The 18,638-nt window shown below is 49.8% G+C and overlaps 1 protein-coding gene and 1 long non-coding RNA gene across 15 annotated transcripts in view; one reads left to right on the top strand and one right to left on the bottom strand.

Annotated features, from left to right (window-relative positions):
- The window catches only part of KHDRBS3 (KH RNA binding domain containing, signal transduction associated 3), a 153,162-nt gene extending 150,583 nt beyond the window's left edge, over positions 1–2,579 (bottom strand). For 6 of the 14 annotated variants that reach the window (XR_014057615.1, XR_014057613.1, XR_014057608.1 and 3 more), the window contains exon 1: positions 2,050–2,579. Coding sequence is in view for 3 of the 14 variants with exons in the window: in XM_081504014.1 (XP_081360140.1) it covers positions 2,050–2,137 (88 nt within the window). In the remaining 11 variants the exon portion in view is untranslated. Of the gene's footprint in view, positions 1–990; positions 1,129–1,471; positions 1,550–1,839; positions 1,939–2,049 lie in introns of those variants that run through there. The other 8 variants (XM_081504026.1, XM_081504019.1, XR_014057614.1 and 5 more) reach the window with 5 other exon arrangements.
- On the top strand, positions 1,552–12,621 carry LOC145511192 (uncharacterized). The gene is made up of 2 exons (XR_014057619.1): positions 1,552–2,122; positions 12,412–12,621. It is a non-coding gene; the product is annotated as an uncharacterized LOC145511192 (long non-coding RNA).
- Positions 12,622–18,638: the final 6,017 nt, after the last annotated feature.

Genomic DNA, 18,638 nt, shown 5'->3' with positions numbered 1-18,638 from the left:
CAAGAATTACATTTTTGATGGAAAAGTAAGGTGATCAGGTTTAACACCATAAAAAAAAAAAAAGCCCAACCTAAATGGCAACATTGCCCAAGATCTGTTTCAAATAATTGGAAGCAATTACCACAGGTAAAATCACAGAAACCAAAAGAATTCCAAATGTATTGGCAGAATGAATGCCACACAACCTGACACAGAAAAATAATTCTTTCAAAATAAGATAACTTACTACACTTTTGTGAAACTGCTTCTTTGACTCAGCTTCTGTATTCAGAAAAATACACTTCATTCCACAATCCAGAATATTTCTAATGCCAGTGATCTCACACAACGTACAAAGAAATTTCTTTCATAAATGACAGCCCAGCAGGCAACAAAAGATATATGTAAATCACAAAGAGCGAGGAGTACAAACCCAACTATAGAACTGTTCACAAGAGCATGGCAATAAAACTTAAAATTCGCTTTCTGTAACGCATAGCCATTACTTTTTCACAAGCCCGTTTTATTAAAGAAATAAAAATAAGCCTACAATTAAAATAAAATGGGAAAACTCAGTGAACCCATCTCTGTCCAACAAATCAAGTATCAAGCTTAAATTCTTACAGTCAGTCCCTCCACCAAGACCCTCACTCGACCACACACACACCCTACTAGGAAGAACGGGTTGCAATAGGCAAATACCGGAGGTCGCTGTTGTAAAATATAGACACCTATATACAAATAGAATATGTCTGCCTCATCTTTCACTTTCAACAATAAAAAAAAGCCAGAGCCAGCATGAAGATCAGCAGACCCGGCTGAGTCGGGAACCACAGACCCTCAAGGCACAGTGATTCGTGCAAAAGGTAACAGATCTGACTGGATAACGTCTGTGCCATCACAGAGAAAAAGCATACCAGCGGCTCCCAAACCCATCTTTATCTGAAACACGCATTCCAGATCCAGGAGGGGATGAAGGACACCGCTCTGGGAAAGGCGGGCTTCATTTACCGTCCATCCCTGCAGATTACTCGGGAAACTGGAGAAGGAACAAGCCAGGGAGCACCGTCCTGGGCGGGCACGCCTCCGTATGCCCCGACACCCCGCGTCCGGTACTTTCGCTCACGCCCTGAGCTGGCCGGAGGAGTGCTAAAATGGCACAAGCAGCGAAGACTCCTTGGCCAGTGTTCTGAACCCTGAGCCGCCCCCCAGTGAGGATGACCCACCCAGAGCCTCCCAGAGAGAGGACAGGCAAGTCAAGAAGGGGACTCGCCTGCGTGGGTCTCTTCCCGCCCCCCAAAGACTCTCCAAGGGCCGGCCTGCAAGGCTAGGTGTGAGCTGCCCACCTCCAGGGAGGGCGGAGAGAGCCCGGACCAGAGAGAGAGAAATGAGAGAGGGAATCGGGACGACGGGCCCTGCTCCTCCAAAGTGCCGGGGGTTCTGACCCCAAACCTCCCCCGAGGTCCTCAAACTTCACCAACAATCCAAGCACCTGTTCCCTTCACCTCTTCTGCTTCCGATCCCCTCGAATCCTTCCATTTTCCTCCAGTTCTTTCTCCAGCTCCCTAGACTAACCAAACGCAACTAGTTCCCTAGTGTCCCCCATCGCCCCCATTCTCCCCTCCAATGAGCTCATTCAACCGCAGCCCCAACGAAGCCCCCAGATGTTCGCGATCCCCCACCCGCAAGTTTCCCTGGGGTACCCTCGAGTCCCCCACAGATTCCCTTCAAGTCTCATCCAAACGCCCAGCCTGCCTCCCTTCCCGCGTCTCCCCACAACGCGCACACAACACTCCGGCTTCCCCCAGGTGTCCCACATCCCCGGGTCCCCACCCGAATCAGCCCCCCCCAAATTGCGACCTGGGTCCCCTCCGGTTGCCCCGAGGTCGACGGCCAGCCCGCCCCCACGGCTCCGCACCCCCCAACACCTGAGCCTCGCCCGCGGGCCCGATGCCCCCCAGTCTCCAGCCCCCCACCCCTCCCCCCAGCCCGCCGCTCCCGGGTCCCCAACGGCCGTGGGCGACCGTTAACGGTCGGTCAGTCGGCCGGCCGGCGGTCGCGCGCCCTCACCTTGGTTGACCAGCCGCAGGGCGTGCGTGAAGGAGGGGTCCAGGGAGTCCTTCTCCGCCATCAGCTCTGGCAGGTACTTCTCCTCCATGCTCGCCGGCCGCCCGGGCCCGGGACGCGGACTCCAGGCGGGCGGGCGGCGGCGGCTCCGCAACCCCCGACCCCGCCCGCGCCCCAGCGGCGCGGAACCCGGGCCGGACGCCGCGGCGGGGCGGCGCGGGGCGCGGCGGAGCCAAGCCGGGCGGTCGGCCCGGGGGCGGCGGCGGCGGCGGTGGCGGCGGCGGCGCGGGGCGGGAACCAGCCGCGCAGCCCCGGTCCCCGGGGGTTGGCCGCCGACGGCCCCGCGCTGGCGGCCGCCGCCTCCCAGACGCGGGCCCCGCGCTCCCGCCACGGGCCGGAGCGATCAGGCGGCCCTCAGGCCGAGCCGGCGGCGCGCTCCGCGAGCTGGACACAGTCCCCGACGAGCCCCGCCAGCCGGAGCCGGCGCGCAGCTCAGCAGCGACCCGCACGCCGCGCGCCGCCCCGCGCTCTCTGAGCCGCCGAGCCAAGCGCCCGGCCCCTCCCGCCGCGCCCCGCCCCGCCCGCCGCGCCTGCGCGCTACGCCCCCCGCCCGGCCGCCCGCCGCCAGCTGCGTCGCGCCGCCTGGTGGGGCCGCTCCCGGCTGCGCGGCCGGGCCCGGGAGGGGCGTCCCGGGGGCCTCTCCCCCGCGCCGCGCCCGCCCGCGGCTCCCGGGGGGGCGTGCGCGGAGCTCCGCGCAGCTCGGCCACGGCGGGCCGAGACGCAGAGCCCGGGCAACTGGGCCCAGAGAGGTCAAGCTGCTCGCCCAAGGTCACCCAGCGAGCGATCCCGGGAGGAGGGCTGCGCGCTCGGCTCAGGGGCCTGGCGGAGACGGACGCGGAGGAGCGCCCGGGCTCGCCCCCGCGGGCTCTGGGGAAGGGCGGCGGGGCCAGACGCCCTGCTCTCCAGCTCCCTGGACTTCCATAACTTAGCTCGCTTTGCCTCCCCCGCTCCTGTTTGCTAGCAAGTAACGCGGGCGCCCAGCCATCCTCCCTCGGTGGGTGCCTCCTGCGCTCAGCGCCAACCCGCGAGACCCTCGGAACCGAGGTCGATTACATAAAAGCGCGTGCCCTTCAGGTCGGCTTTGTCATCCCGGCTTGCCGCCGGGTTGTCATTTTCTTCGCGCAGAAATCCGCCGTGTCCGGAGGAGGGGGAGGGAGCTGCGCCCCAGCCCGTCCCCTCTGGGGCACAGTCCCCTGGACGCACGTGGGTGCTGCCGTCCTCCGTTCGTTTACGCCCCGCCACCCTCCTCGACAAATCGTCCATCGGACCGTTTTCAGATTTCCCAGGTAGAGTCAGTGACGGGGCCCAAAGACTCCGAGTCTGTCCTGCCTTTGCCCCACCATATCCCACCTCAAACCCTGGCCTCTATGTCCCTGTTCTTGGACAGCCTTCCAGGACTTCCCCAGCAAAGCTGGTACCCGTTCTGTGTCCCACCCTCGCTGGTCAGGCCTCGCTTACGGAGAACTCGGATTCTGTTTTCCCCAGACCACAAACACATCACAGACAGGGCTAGAGCTTTCTTTTATGCGGAAGAGTCTCCAGCACCTAGTGGCCTAGGGCGGGTGTAGGAGCACCAGAAATGTGTGATGAAGGAGTAAGCCATAGACATGCCACTCCTCTGGGAGCAGATCTTCCTCCCAGGCCCCCAGGCAACCGCCTGTACTCTTGATGCAAATAGAGATGACTCGACACCCAAGGAGGGCCTCCTTGATGGCATGGGAGGAAGAATCCACCTGCCAAGGCAGGAGATTCAGGGTTTGATTCCTGGGTTGGGAAGATCCCTCGGAGAAGGAAATGACAACACACTCCAGTGTTCTTGCCTGGGAAATCCCATGGAAAGAGGAATCTGGCAGGCTACAGTCCATGGGATTGCAAAGAGTTGGATGGGACAAGACTTAGTGACTGAGCAGCACTGTACCCAGAGATGCTTGGGGCAGGAATCAAGGAGCTCCCAGCTGCCCTAGGTCCCAGCCTACAGTTTGAACTTCCTTCATTCTCAAGCTCCAGCCCTAGATGGAACTGACTCCTGGTGAGGTGCCGTTCCAGAGTCCCAGTAAGAATCTTCTTCATGTCTCTTTTTGGTCTAAACTTGCAAGAGGCCATCAGATGAAGACAGTTCAGTATGTGGCCTCTGGGACCAGAGAGCCTGCATTTAGAATCATGGCTCAGTTGCTCACTAGCTGTGCTATCTTGGGCAAGTTACTTCACCTCTCTGTGTCTCAGCTTCCTCATCTGTAAAGTGGGAATGATAATAGAGCCTATTTCCTAAGAGAGTCATGAAGATAAAATGTATCAACTCTTAAGGAAATCCCCATAAAGTGTCCAGCACACATAGCCAGTGCTTAGCAGTTCTTTGTTGGGTTTTCACCCCTGGATAGCTGTTCCCTGGGTCTTCTGAGCCTCTCCTTCCCTTTAACTATAGCTCCTGGGGGCACTTGCATCACCCCAGCATACCAAGTGAAAGGCCTGGGACCACATACCTCTGTTTCTGACCAGGGGTCCAGAGTGTGGCTGGGCAGACACTCTGCAGTCCCAGCTCCTCTCTGACCACTGTGCATCCTCAGCTAAATAACCTGTCTAAGCTTCAGAGTTCACCTCTTCAAAACTGGGCTTATGCCAGCAGTCCTAGAGGGCAAGTTGGAAGGATTTAAGGGGAAATGTTTTCTCCCTTAAAATTAGAGTGGAATGCACAGACCTCTGGCTTCCACGCCTATATCACAAACTTTGCATTCTAGGGTGTAAGCCCCTGGCAGCCACTTTTCAAGGGAGGAAGGGAGGAGAGCGTCTGGAATCCACCTGCCAATGGAGGAGATGCAGGGTTGATCCCTGGGTCAGGAAGATCCCCAGGGTAGGAAATGGCAACCCACTCCAGTATTCTTGCCTGGAGAATCCCATGGACAGAGGAGCCTGGCGGGCTACAGTCCACAGGGTCGAAAAGTCAGGCATGACCCAGCACGTGCACACACACACACAATCCCAGGGGAGGAGTAGGGGCCAGTGTTCAGCTGCTCCCCTCACCACTTGGTCTAAGACCCTCCTTTCCATTCAGACCTTCTGTCCCCATGACATTCCAGCCCTGGAGTAACTGCTGTTTTTATTGAGCATTTGCTTTGTGCCAGGTGGGATGCCAGGGGCTTTGTATCCACTATTTTCAGTTCTCTCAACACCCTGTAGGGAAGATACTGTTCATTAGCACTTACAGTTGAGGACACTGAGGCCCAGAGCAGTTTAATACCTTGCTTAAGTGCCACTGCTGTCAGGGAGCGGTCCCAGGCCCATGGGACCTCAAAGCCTCCTCTCCTCCCTTCCATGTCCTGCCTTCCCAGGCAGCAGCCTGGGACACTGGAGACCAGCTCCTCCCCTCCCTCATCCAAACAGTTGGCAGACACATCTCTCCAGCAGCTGGGGAGGAGGGCTGTACGCAGGGAAGCCGAGAGCAAAGGCACTGAATCTTCTGCTCTAGCCCCTCCTTCTCTCAGAGCCATCCAAGAGGGCAGGTGCCCGGCACCGCAAGTATCCCTATGGGGTCCTCCAGGGAGGAAGGAGACGAATGTCTCTGTGAGATGCTCAGGAAATTATCCCCACCCACCAGCCTGGCCAGGCCATCGACTGTGGCGCACCTCTACACCTCCTGCAGACTCCGCTGGTCTTCCTGAGATGGCCACCCTGTGGGTACCAGCTCTCCCGACCTCTTTGAAGATGAGAAAGTGAGGCCTTGAGAAAGGTCATGGTCCCCTCAAGCAGCTGTGGGCAGTGCTGGTGCTCACAGGGCCTAACGACCTCCAGGGCAGACAGAGGACTCTTCAGGCGCACACCAGGGCCCCCTGAGCACAGGCTTGGTGCGCGCACAGCTCTGGGAACAAAGGACAGGCTGTGCACAAAACAGACTTCTCCAGAGCCGCCTCAGGCCGCAGGCTCTGGGCCACTTACTCCATCCGCAAGGCAGGTGTCTGCCCTGGACCGGAGACCCTGAGATGCGGCAAGAAACTCCAGCCGCCCTTTCTCCTCGCAGTCACACGTCTGGAAACAATGTCTCAGTATCAGAGACAGAAGGGCACTTTCCCGATCAGCCTCACCTGGTGTCACTAGGCCATGTGAGGAGCTGCACTGCCCCAGAGCAAGTCCCTCCTTGCCCAGCCGACCACCACATGGTTGAATCCCCACCAATCACCCCCCGACTGCCACACCCACCTCTGGAGAAAGATGCCAACTGCAGTGGGTCAGACACAGCTAGAGCAACACCCCATGTCATCAGAGGCTAATGAATGTGAAGAGTTTCTCTGAGGTCATTGTCATGTTCCTGCTGAGTTACTGCTCACACTACAAGCTTCCTGTTCCTTTTGTTTTAAAAAGGTGCATCCTATCCCGGTTTCCCTGAGGCCCGGCAGTGCCGTGGGCTTGGTGTCCAAATCTGACTGGCCGGAGGGCCAGAGAGACCTTGATTTGGCCCCCAGCTCCTGCTTACTAGCTGTGTGATCCTCAGTCAACGACTTGATGTCTCTGAGCACAGGGAGAGGAAATACCAACCTTGCAGGATTCTGCAGGGTTTAAACTGAAGCATGAAGCCTGTCCTTGGTGCTGATGACGTTTGGACTCTCCCTGTTCTCTGCTCCACCAGTGTTGTCTGTGTTCATGGTCGGGCCCCGGTCACTGGTGGACTGCCTCAGCCACCACACTGTCCTCGGAGCCTGCTCAGCTCCACAGCCCCAGTGCCCAGCCGGGTGGTCAGTTCACAGCAAGTACTCAATGCTCGTTCAAGTCCATTTCTCCTGAAATGCAGTCCCCCAACAGCATCGCTTCCCAGCTACCAGAGATAAATGAGTTTGTCATGTAGGACAAGCACCAAAAGATGGCACAGCCTTACCTAGAAATCAGTCATTTATGTGTCAAGGAGACAGACACCACACGTGTTCACCATGATCCCCAACCCTAGTCAGTTACAGAGGGAAATGCATTTTCAAACCTTGAGAATGACTGGAAAGGCTCAGCACACGTGGAGCAGAACACGGAGAGGCTCTTTAAAGTTGGGAGGCTTCGCAGAGTTCACAGCCCACCCATAAATCAGGCATGCCTCCACTGAGGACTGGCTAGTCTGTGAGTGGCTTTCTCCTATGTTATTCCACTCACCTTCCAAACACCCTGCATTCAAGATCCAGGAATACAACTGGAAGGAACCACAGAGATAAGCAGGCTCACAAGTTACTAGTTTGTAGAGATCAGGAAACAGTTGCTGCAAGCATTGAAGTGACCCCAAAGTATGAAGTGAGAGTTGGACACACACACACACACACACACACACACACACACACACACACACACACACACACACACACACACACACACACACACACACACACACACACAAACACACACACACTCTTCCCCCCACACCCTCCAGCCATGTCTAAGGATGAATGGAATCAAACCTTTCAGCCCAGTTGCTCCTATTCCTGAAGACTCCTGTTCTGTCTCTGCATCCATGTTCCCTACAAGTCTATTTCCTTCTCTTGCTCCTTGCTACTCTAGCCCACTTGTTTCTTTCTCCAGAAAAGAAGCCATCCTGGTCCTTTCTTCCCAGAGCTAATAAAACCACAGACATTGCACAGGCACCCCCTAGTGGCTACATGTGAAAGCACATGCCTCCCCCCCCACCCCCGCCAATTAGTTGAACCAGATTGACAAGCCCCTGGCTTGGACCTGTGCTGTGCTCAGAGGCTCAGTCCTGTCTGACTCTGTGTGACCCCATAGACTGTAGTCCGCCAGGTTCCTCTGTCCATGGGATTCTCCCAGCAAGAATACTGAAGTGGGTAGCTATTTCCTCCTCCACAGGATCTTCCCAACCCAGGGATCAAACACACCATGTCCTGCGTTGGCAGGCGTATTCTTTACCACTAGCACCACTTGGACCCAGTCTCCTCCAAAAGGGAACCTCACACAGGGTTTTAACTTGTTCCCAGAAAATGGGACAGTAAAATATGATCTTAGGTGAGAGAAAGTGAAAAACGTAGAGGGTAAAGGAAAAGGAGAGGGTGGAAGGGAGGGAGGGAAAAAAAGAAGACAGGAAGAGAACAGCGGGAAAGAAATGAAGAGAAAGTAAAAGACACGTAGTAGGAGCGAGTACAAGAATAAGGAAAGCTTAAAGGAGGGACATTGCTCTGTGCTCAGCCTTTCTCTGTTTCTAAGATAAACACTCAAGGAAAGAGTAATGGAAAATAAGAATTGACATGCCCGGGGTCAGTTGGCTGCCCTGTGGCATATTCAGGTGGGAACAGATGAGCCAGGGAGAAGAAGGGACAAGGACCCTGCAGTTGACCCCATCACTGCCTGACTTGGTAATTTTTTCAAAATCCAAATCTTTCTCTGTCTCTATTTCTGCGTGTGTAAAAGGGTCACTAATAGCAGCTGTTCTCTTCCTGTTTTATTGAGATCCAGTGAGAACAATAAAGATTTGCAGAGAAAGCCCCGAAAAGTGCTCGGAAAAGTTCTCAGGTATAACCATCATAGAAATGTGTTTTATTGTTTTTCTCTATGCAACAGCAGCCCTCCATCCTCTGCTTTGGGGACCAAAGAGGTAATATGTGATGCTGGGCTGCCAAGGCACTTGCTGTATTTCAACCATGCATCAACTTATCATGGCCTCTGGTGCTTTATAAGATGCCATGATTTGAAAGGCGCTGTTGAAATGTAAAACCTTATTGCCACAGTAGTAAAAAGATCAATGTCTATCTCCTCACCCACTCTTTCTTGTCAGGATGCATAGAGATACACACCAAACAATTCCGTCCACATTAGCAGACTACTTTGCAATAAAACTGAACATGTCTGAGTTCGGCAGAATGACCACAAAGCAAAATATTTTTGGAAGTGTCAAGGTACCTTTCATGTGCAAGCAGCTGTCAAGGGGGTGATGACATTTTTAGAGTCCGCTGCAAAAGTAAACACATCCAGGTCTCATATAAACATGCGAGCTTGTGTTTGTGTTTTTCTGTAGTTTAAAAAAAAAAAATGGAGAGAGAATCTTATAAAAAAATGGCTGTGGAAGAAAAATGGACATAAAGTTGTCCAACTTTATGGAGTTGTGTATGGAGTTGCATAGTCATGCACACTGAATTCTGTGAGAAAACGTGTCTTCTCAAAACAACTGTGAACTATTGTCAGTGGACACAGTGCCCTGTGGACAACTTCCTAAGTGTCTCTGTGGTTCTATTCCTTGGCTTCTGTGTATCACGGCACTAGCCTTCCCACAAACCTCAGCCCTCACTGCTACCCTGTTCAGGTTTATTCCAGGTGATATAGAACACCTCAGCATTCCTTGCTTCCTCCTGATAGTGGAGGGGAGTAGGGTGCCACGTGCGTGCGTGCGTGCTTTGCATGCTAGGTGACTTCAGTTGTGTCCGACTCTTTGTGACCCTATGGACCATAGCCCGCCAGGCTCCCCCATCCATGGGATTCTCCAGACAAGAATACTGGAGTGAGTTGCCGTGACCTCTGCCAGGGGATCTTCCTGACCGAGGGATCGAACCCCCGTCTCTTCTGTCTCCTGCATTGGCAGGTGGGATCTTTACCACTAGCGCCACCTGAGAAGCCCAGGTGTACCCAGGAGATCTTGATGGATTTGATCCAGCCTCAGATGGCAGCTGGTACACAGGGAAGTCCCAGCTTCCTCTGTCGAATCTCATCCTGGTAATTTTCTCCTGGTCTTCTTAGTCACGTGCACTGGTAACGGGTCTGCAAAGCTGCAGCAACTTAGTTGTAGAAACCACAGTGATCTGTGTGCCTGGTAAGTTAAGCTTGAGCAGGTAATGGTTGGAGCCACCGGCTGAAGAACTAGAGGCGTGGGTGCTCAGAGCAAAGTAGCCCCTTCCAACCTCTCTTACCCCACCTATGAAACAAAGGTAATACCTCTCCTCACAGAGAGTTCCTTAAGAGCTCCATGAAACAAATGTTCATAATGTGCTCAGCACAGAGCTGGTGCTCAGTGGGTTTGGAATGGGTGGAATAGCCATAAAGCAGAAATATAACATGAGCTGCATGCACACTTGTACATTTTTTGGCAGCCACATTAGCAAGGTGAAAAGAGAACAGGTGGAATTTATTTTCATAAGACAGTTTAATCATACATATCCAGAATACTAGTTCAACATGTAAACAATAATTTTAAAATATTGAGATTATCGTTGTTGTTGTCATTGTTTAGTCCCTAAGTTATGTCCAACTCTTTTGTGACCCCATGGACTATAGCCTGCCAGGCTTCTCTGTCCATGGGATTTCCCAGGCAAGAATGCTGGAGTGGGTTACCATTTCCTTCTCCAGGCGACCTTCCCGACCCAGGAATCAAACCCACATCTTCTGCATAGGCAGGCAGATTCTTTACTACTGAACCACCAGGGAAGCCCTATTAATGAGACATTTTACATTAAAAAACGTTATCTACTATGAAATCTGGTACATATCTGCACCTACAGCACATCTCAATCCAGAAGCAAAATTTTCAACAGTTGAAGTAAAATGTGGTCCTACTGAAACTATGAAGTTGTACTTAATGGGAACATATTTTACACGGCCTCCATTTTAAAATTCAAGTTCAATTAAAATTAAATAACTAACACTGGTTCTTCATAAGGTTAGCCTTAATTCACGTGCTTGTTAGCCACGTGTGAATAGTAGCCATGGTATCGGGCATTGCAGATCAGAGGAAGGAACTCAGGGGTGTGGAACAGAAAACACAGCTGTCAACTGCTTAACCAAAGAGATGTGCCCTGGTCTCACCCCATGTGAAGCCCCAAATAGGCTGCCTGAGGCTGGTACAGTGGGTGCAAAATGTCATTGGTAAGCCAGGCTCCTTCCTCCTTTCTGCTCCACCCGCCTTAGCAGTGCAAGATTGGCAGATGGGCATCTGACCTCACTCCAGGCAGGAAAAAGGGGAAGAGTGAAAGTTAAAGGGAAGATGACCATCACCTGTCAAGTCTGCTCAGCTGTTGGGATTTCTTGGAAGTCCCGTCTAATGGCTTCTGCTTAAGTGTCATTAACCAGAACTGCATCACACACGGACACCCTTGTTTGTACAGGGCAGAGCTGATAAATGTAGCATTTTACCTGGGCACAGTGGTACCTTCAACCAAAGTGGGGTTCCTTGGTAAGGAATAGAGGGCGATGGATTTTGGGAGGCAACTGACAGCCTCTCTCAGAAGTGGCACCTGCAATTATCATTACTCATGCCCCCAGACTTTGATTCACAAAGAATCCTTAAAGAAATAAAATAATAGAGTTGGGTATTTTTTTTGCTGAATAAATCAGAAATCCCCTTACTGCATCACATCTTAAAAGACAGTTGGGTGAGGTCCAGGGAATCAGAATTGATAGAGCAAGGAAGGCAGGTGGACTGGCTGCTTCCTTAGGTGGGCAGAATGAAGGGTGGTGTGGGCAGAAAACAATTCCTTCGTGGGAGTGAGACACGTGCTTCAGTGCAAGTGAGTATTGGATGGAAGACTGCCTTAAGCAACAGGGAGGGTCACATTATGGAAAGCAAGAGTGCTTCCTGAGAAGGGTCCTTCTCACGGACAGTAAAGATGTTTCTACGGGTTTAGCTGCAGCTTGGAGATCTTTGTTGGGAAGCTGATCTCCTATCCCTCGGGCCTCCTGACTACAGCCTGGCTCATCGATGAGCTGGGAAAGATGCACTACCAACCTCAGTATCACCCAGGTGGTGAACTTGTTTGTTCTTGGAGGGTCACTGAAAATATAAGCCTCCCTTTCATTCTAAAATGGGGCAATAACAGGGCCACTTAATAGTCCAATTGTGAGGATGAAATGAGCTAATGTATTCAAAATGCTTAGCTCAGACCCTACCACACAGAAAGTGCTCAATAAATTATTATTCTGAGTTTTCTCTTATCATCCTAGAGTGAGTTTTGTGTTTCCTTTTGTCTGCCCTATAATTTTATATATTGGTTAGAAGCCTGGCAAGAAGCAAAGGGTACTCTTGGAAGGAGTCATTGAAGAGAACTCCATAAAGGGACTCTTTACAAAGCAAGTGTAGGGCAAAGGGAAATGATGAAGGAGGAGATAAACAGTCTCATGTTTATCTTGCCAATGTTTGCAAGATTGAGTAACCTTGCCAATCTGTGCCTGAGAAGGCAAGAGGGAAGGTCCCAGAACCTGCAAGAATGGTGGAAGTAGGAAGACTTGCAGTGGGAGCCCGGGTGATAGACAGAGCCCAACCCCTGCCAAACAGTGACATGACCTGGAAAGAGCCAGGGGACCACACACCTTGACCTCTTTCTTCTGTCCCCTCATCTCCTGCAGGTACCTCCCATCAGCGGAGTCCAAACTGAAGCCAGACTGCAAAGAAGCCAAGTTGTTGCAGTCCCTAGACATCAGCCTCCCAGGGCAGAAAACAGCGTCAAAAGGGGTAGAGAATGTTATGCAGAGGGATGAGACGAGGATAACCCAACCACACTACAACATGCTATAGTAAAAGATTTCACCTTAAATATATGAAGCTTACTTGCTGTATTTGCACTCTGGTTAATGCTCTTTTTCTACTTGGGGTGTTTGGTAGTCAGGTTTTGCGAACACTTGGCTTCTGTTGAGAGTCCAGAGGCAGAGAGGCATCACGGTGTTAAAGTTTTAGAGTCGCTGACCCAGAATTTTATGCCACATCTCTCCCACTCACCAGCCAGTGACCTAAGGCAAGCTAAAGGGCCCCTCTGAACCATGCTCTCTAGTCCATATCATGGGAGAAAAAGCAGTTGTCTCACTGGCTAGTTAGGAACGTTAGATGAAATGACATGAGTTTCCTTTGCCTTTACTACTATGTGGAATCCAAAGGCATGGAGGCTGAGAGTACAGGTTCGGGAAATGGAATGATTGGATTCAAGTCCCAACTCTGCCATTTAAAACTCCATGTCCTTGGACTAGCTACTTAACCTTTTAGCATCTCAGATCTCTCATCCGCAAAACAAAGGAAGCTTGTCCCCACTGTATAAGGTTGTTGTGAGAATTAAATGAGCTATTACATGAAAAGTGATTAGAACAATGTGTCACTCTTACATTCAACATGCTGTTACAAGTAAAGCTCTGAGATGAAGACGTTGTACTTAATACACACTGAACTCCCTTCTGCATTGTTCCTACATGATTAGCACCAAGAGCTCAGACAGCACCCTCTCGGGACTCCTCCTTTACCCATTAGGGCAGGTAGTACAGAGGCAAGTGTTCTGAGCATCTGAGCAGGAACAAAGTACATGTCATGATTCATGAGGGGTGGCTCCCTGTTCTTCAGGAAGAGGAAAGTCAGTGCAGAATCCACTGCTCTCTGCTTCTGCCCAAGAAACATCTGAGCCTAGTTCAAGTACAGGGCTGCTCAGTATAGTGGTTAAGAGCATAATTGAACAAGTCAGCTTCTCTCTAGCTGTGTGATCCTGAGCTGGTTACTTAAAATCTCTGTGCCTGAGTTTCCTCACTTGTAGAAAAGGGATTACAATAGTGTCTACAGCAGTGGATTTTTATGAAATTAGTCAATATTTGAAAGTGCTTAGAACAGGGCCAGGTACATAATATGTGCTTTATAACGGCTTCTTGAATAAATAGAATAATCTCAGTTCTGTAAACAAATTTTAACCAATTGATTTCCTTTGTGATCTGTACAGATCTGAGACACTGTTCTCTCTTGGGAACTAAGAGCAAATCAAAACTGTGTTTGTTCAGGGGAAAAGAGAAAATGCTTAAGTCCGCAAAATCAAGACGTCCATTTATTGATAGAAGTCACTGAGATCAACTCTGGCATTCCATAGCCTGGCATCCTATAGTCTGAGAATTCTTTGATTTTTCATCTTGTAAACAAAAAGCACTGCCAAATACTTTCTGATCACCAACAACACATTTTGCAGATGGGAAATGAAATTCTTACTCCTTCCCTTACTACATTGTATATATGACTTGACCAAGCTATTTCCTCTTTCTCTGAGCCTCTGCTTTCTCGTCTGTAAAATGGGAATGTTAATTCCTATGTCCAGTATTCCTTCAAGCACACAACAGTAAGTTAATGGAAGTGTTTCCTTCTACCTTTTGTATCTATAAACAATGAGAAAGTCTGAGAGAGAACTAGTTTGAGAGACTGAATTTCACAGATGGCATCAGCTAATTAAGAGTTAACAAATTTGAAACCATGTGTATAACAGAGTTTGTCTTTTTTTTTTTTAACTAAGCAACACACAATAATGCTTCTTGCATGTGCTTATCTGAAGAAGGCTCTGGCTCTGTTGTTTTTACTTTGGATGAAAGAAAGGCTGGTACCTCAGAGGCACGGTAGTGAGAACATAGCTCTTGGAATTCAACTTTTCAGCTCCCTGATGTGTGATAACCTTTAGAAAGTGACTTAATTTTTTTGTCTCTTTTCTTTTTTTTTTTTTATCATTAAAGGGTCTTTTATTCTGAATTTCAGAGTCAAGATCACGGACATGTTTTCTAAGCCTTGGTTTCCTCAATTGTAAATATCTACCTTACAGAAATATTGAAATTGATTAATATTATGCACATAAAGTGCCTGGAACACAGTAGGGGCTCAGTAAATGGTAACTGTTATCATAAGTGCATAATCAAACAGACTGTATAAAGTGGAAAAAGGAAAAAAAACTCATTATTTGCTTCTTTCACTAATGATATATCTTCTAGATTTCCTGAAATATAGGGAGGAATGGAACTTTATCCTCCAAAGAAATAACACCATGACAGCTGAAGAAATTGTTAAGCTTTAATGACATGAAGACGATTTACTTGAAATAAAGTCCAAGCAGATGCTCAGTGCTGGTGAAGTTGCTCCTAAATAGGTCTTTACAATTAGCTGGGAATCTGAGGCTGTGTGGGGAGCAGTCGCTGTAGCCAGTGAATAGTTTCTCCAAGATGTCACGTTTGCTCTTATAAGAGGCCCCTCAAATTAGCCTAAGAGCCCTTATAACAAATGAGTCTGATTAAAGGATTGTTGTTGCATCTGCCGCTTTTGTCTTCCTCTGAGAGAAAGCTTTAACTTTATTCCTCTTCCCCCAGCCTCCCAGATCTGTTCTCTATCTGTGTTCTCCTCTCATCGAGTGGCTGCTCCATTATTCCAGAAACCTGGAGGCCACCACCCTCTCCTCCAGCCCCCACAGTGACTGCCAGCAATTCCTATGGATTTTCCCTCCTAAGTAAACCCAGATTTCCCTCCCCTCGCCTCTCTAGTCTTCTCCTAGCTTCTGGCCTCCCTCTTGCCTGTTGCCTGCACTGAACCCAGACTGATCCCTAAGAATGCAAGTCTAGTCATTTCTTTGCTGAAAACCTACCAGTGGTCTCCTTTGCTCTTGGTTTAGATGAAGGACCAAATCCTTTATTCAGCCTGCTTTGCCAGTCTCTTCCCACTCTAGCCAAACAGACTTTAAGTTTGGAGAAACGAACCCGAAATTAATGGAATGGGTGCACCATAACCTACAATGGCTCCATTTTGCCTGTAGCATCAAAATTTAACATTCCTCTCGCTTTGACTATGAACCCATTTGCTGCCATGCCCTCTCCCTCTCTTTGTATCCAGAGCCCAGCGACTTTTCTGGGGATGGCCTCTCTCCACTGTGGGCAGCTGAGGTAATGTAGGGTCAAGTCCCCATTCCTCTTTCAGAACTTCATGGTGACAAGCAGATTCAACCTTCCATACCTTGATCCATCAGCCTATCACACATGCACAGAAATACACACCCACTTGCATACACTCCCAGGCACAGGCATGCACACACAGGCACGGACATGCACACACTTGCACATGCAATGGACGCACACACAAGAGAGTGCATGCATGGACACACACACACACATATTCACTCACATACTAATCCCCAGACTAGAGCACCGAAGTCAGTGCCCAGACTCAATAGTGTGGTCAGAGATAAAGCAGCTATTTCTGAGCACACTTAATAGCTCAGCTATGTTCTTTTTTTCCTTAGCATTCATCTCTGTATTGATTCAGTGTTTGGTGAGTGCATATTATGTGTTAGTTACTGCCTCAACCTTTGAAACAGTGTCCCTGCCCTCACAAAGCGTAGAGTCTAGTGGAGGAGACATACGTGCTCCTTATCAGCTCTATGACCTTGAGTAAGGTCTTAGCCTCCTTAACCTCCCCATGTGCCAGTTATATTATCTTTACAATGAAAATATTAATGTCACCTTTTATAACTATGTTATGGAAAGAAGTAAAATAGAGTACGTCAATGGCTAAGTGCTGACTTCATAAGACCAATGTGAGAGGTAATGAGATAATACAGGAAAAGTGCTTGAAATCATATCAGGATAATATTTCTTCAATAAGTGATGGCTTGATATTATTTCATGAACAGCAGAACGTAGACTTGCAGATTGTGATCAGTTCTCTGAAGGGAGAAGGGCTGGCACACTGACAAAGAATCCCAGGGATTTATGCAGGAGGAATGGCTGGGGAAGGCCCCTCTGAAGAGGTAACTATCAGGATGTGAAGGAGTCAGCCTGGAGAATCAGCCGAGGCAGGACCAGCACAGGCCTCCTAGACATCCAGGTCTAGTTCGAGTGCCTTCCCTGCAGCTCTCCAGCTGTGTGTCCTCAGGAGCCCCTGACTGCTTTCCTAAGGCTCAGTCTTCTCATCTGCAAAATGGAAATTACAATGTCAGTGATAAAGAGAAAGAAAGTTATAGTAATGAAGATAATGTCAGTGTGGTAGATTTTTTAAAAAATATTTATTTATTTGGCTGTATGGGGTGTTTTGTTTTGGCTGTAATTGGTATTTATTTATTTAATTGGTTGTACTGAAGCTCCAATACTTTGACCACCTGACACAAAGAACTGACTCATTGGAAAAGACCCTGATGCTGGGAAAGATGGAAGGCAGGAGGAGAAGGGGACAACAGAGGATGAGATGGTTGGATGGCATCACTGACTTGATGGATGAGTTTGAGCAAGCTCTGAGAGTTGGTGTAGGATGGGCAATCCTGGCATGCTGCAGTCCATAGGATCACAAAGAGTCAGACATGACTGAGCGACTAAATTGAACTGAACTGGGTGTTAGCTGTGGTATACGGAATCTTTAGTTGCAGCATGTGGAATCTAGTTCCCTGACCAGGGATTGATCCTCGCCCCCTGCACTGGGAGTGTATAGTCTCAGCCACTGAACCACCAGGGAAGTCCCCAGTGTGGTAGATTTTAAATAAGAACTCATGTTAGTCACCCGGAGAAGGCAATGGCGCCCCACTCCCATACTCTTGCCTGGAAAATCCCAAGCACGGAGGAGCCTGGTGGGCTACAGTCCATGGGGTCGCTAAGAGTCGGACACGACTGAGCAACTTCACTTTCACTTTTCCCTTTCATGCACTGGAGAAGGAAATGGCAACCGACTCCAGTGTTCTTGCCTGGAGAATCCTAGGGACGGTGGAGCCTGATGGACTGCCGTCTATAGGGTCGCACAGAGTCGGACACGACTGAAGTGACTTAGCAGCAGCAGCAGCAGCATGTTAGTCACCAAGCCAACAGCTTATGCATAACAGGCAATTTAATAAATGCTGGGTTGCCTCCACTACCCGGTGCTAAGCATCTTCCCAAAACAAACAACTGCCACCTTGGGATCATTCACACAACCAGGCACTCAGGCTTCAAAGCCAAGCCAATCTAACTGCAAACCCTGGGTCCTGCCCTCTTCACCACCAGAGCAAGTCCAGAGTCATCACAGTAGCAAACACATGGGTAGGAACACTTACTCTGTGGGCACGCGTGCTAAGTCGCTTCAGTCGTATCTTACTCTGTGAGACCCCATGGACTGTAGCCTGCCAGGCTCCTCTGTCCATGGAATTCTCCAGGCAAGAATACTGGAATGGGTTGCCATTTCCTAATCCAGGGGATCTTCCTGACCCAGGGATTGAACCCACGTCTCTTGCATCTCCTCATGACAGATTAGTTTCATGTTTGTGCTCCAGGCTCTGGGACAGCCACGGCCTCCTGCCCTTGTTCTACATTCTAAAGGATCACTTCTCCTATTTCCCAATGCTCTTCCCTCCCCTGGCTCCTCACTTCCATCCTGGAGGAGTCCTCTCGATGGCATGCCCTTCCAGGAGGAGATGTCCCTCCATGGGACCCCCAGAGTGAGGGGCTTCCTCATGGCTCGGCAGCCTCCTGCAAACCCTCGTCTATCTCCCACCAGGGTCCTGTTTCCCTGCTCAGTCCATGTGAAATGGATGAATGGACAAATGACACCTTTCTGTTATAGTCCTGAGTTTATAGCAAGTCTTCCCATGCTATCAGTTAAAAAATGCTAAAAAATACAAGTTAATATGTACTGCATAAGCCATCTGTGTACCTTTCATATCCAACAGACTTATACTGGGTTGGTTTGTTCTGAGATGTGGCAATTTCAAATATAAAAGGAAAAGATACTGCTTATGGATAACCAGTTGCAGCATTTAGAAAAAAAATTCTCTACGTATTATCTGGAAGATTTTTAAGGAGGTAGAGTGGGGAGGGCTTCAAATACAGGCTACATTTTTTTT

This window comes from Giraffa tippelskirchi, chromosome 6, assembly GCF_054371585.1.
Source record: "Giraffa tippelskirchi isolate mGirTip1 chromosome 6, T2T-mGirTip1v1.2.pri, whole genome shotgun sequence".
NCBI lineage: Eukaryota > Metazoa > Chordata > Mammalia > Artiodactyla > Giraffidae > Giraffa > Giraffa tippelskirchi.
The sequence above is the reverse complement of the archived record's forward strand: the minus strand, read 5'-3'. Positions and strand labels throughout refer to the sequence as shown.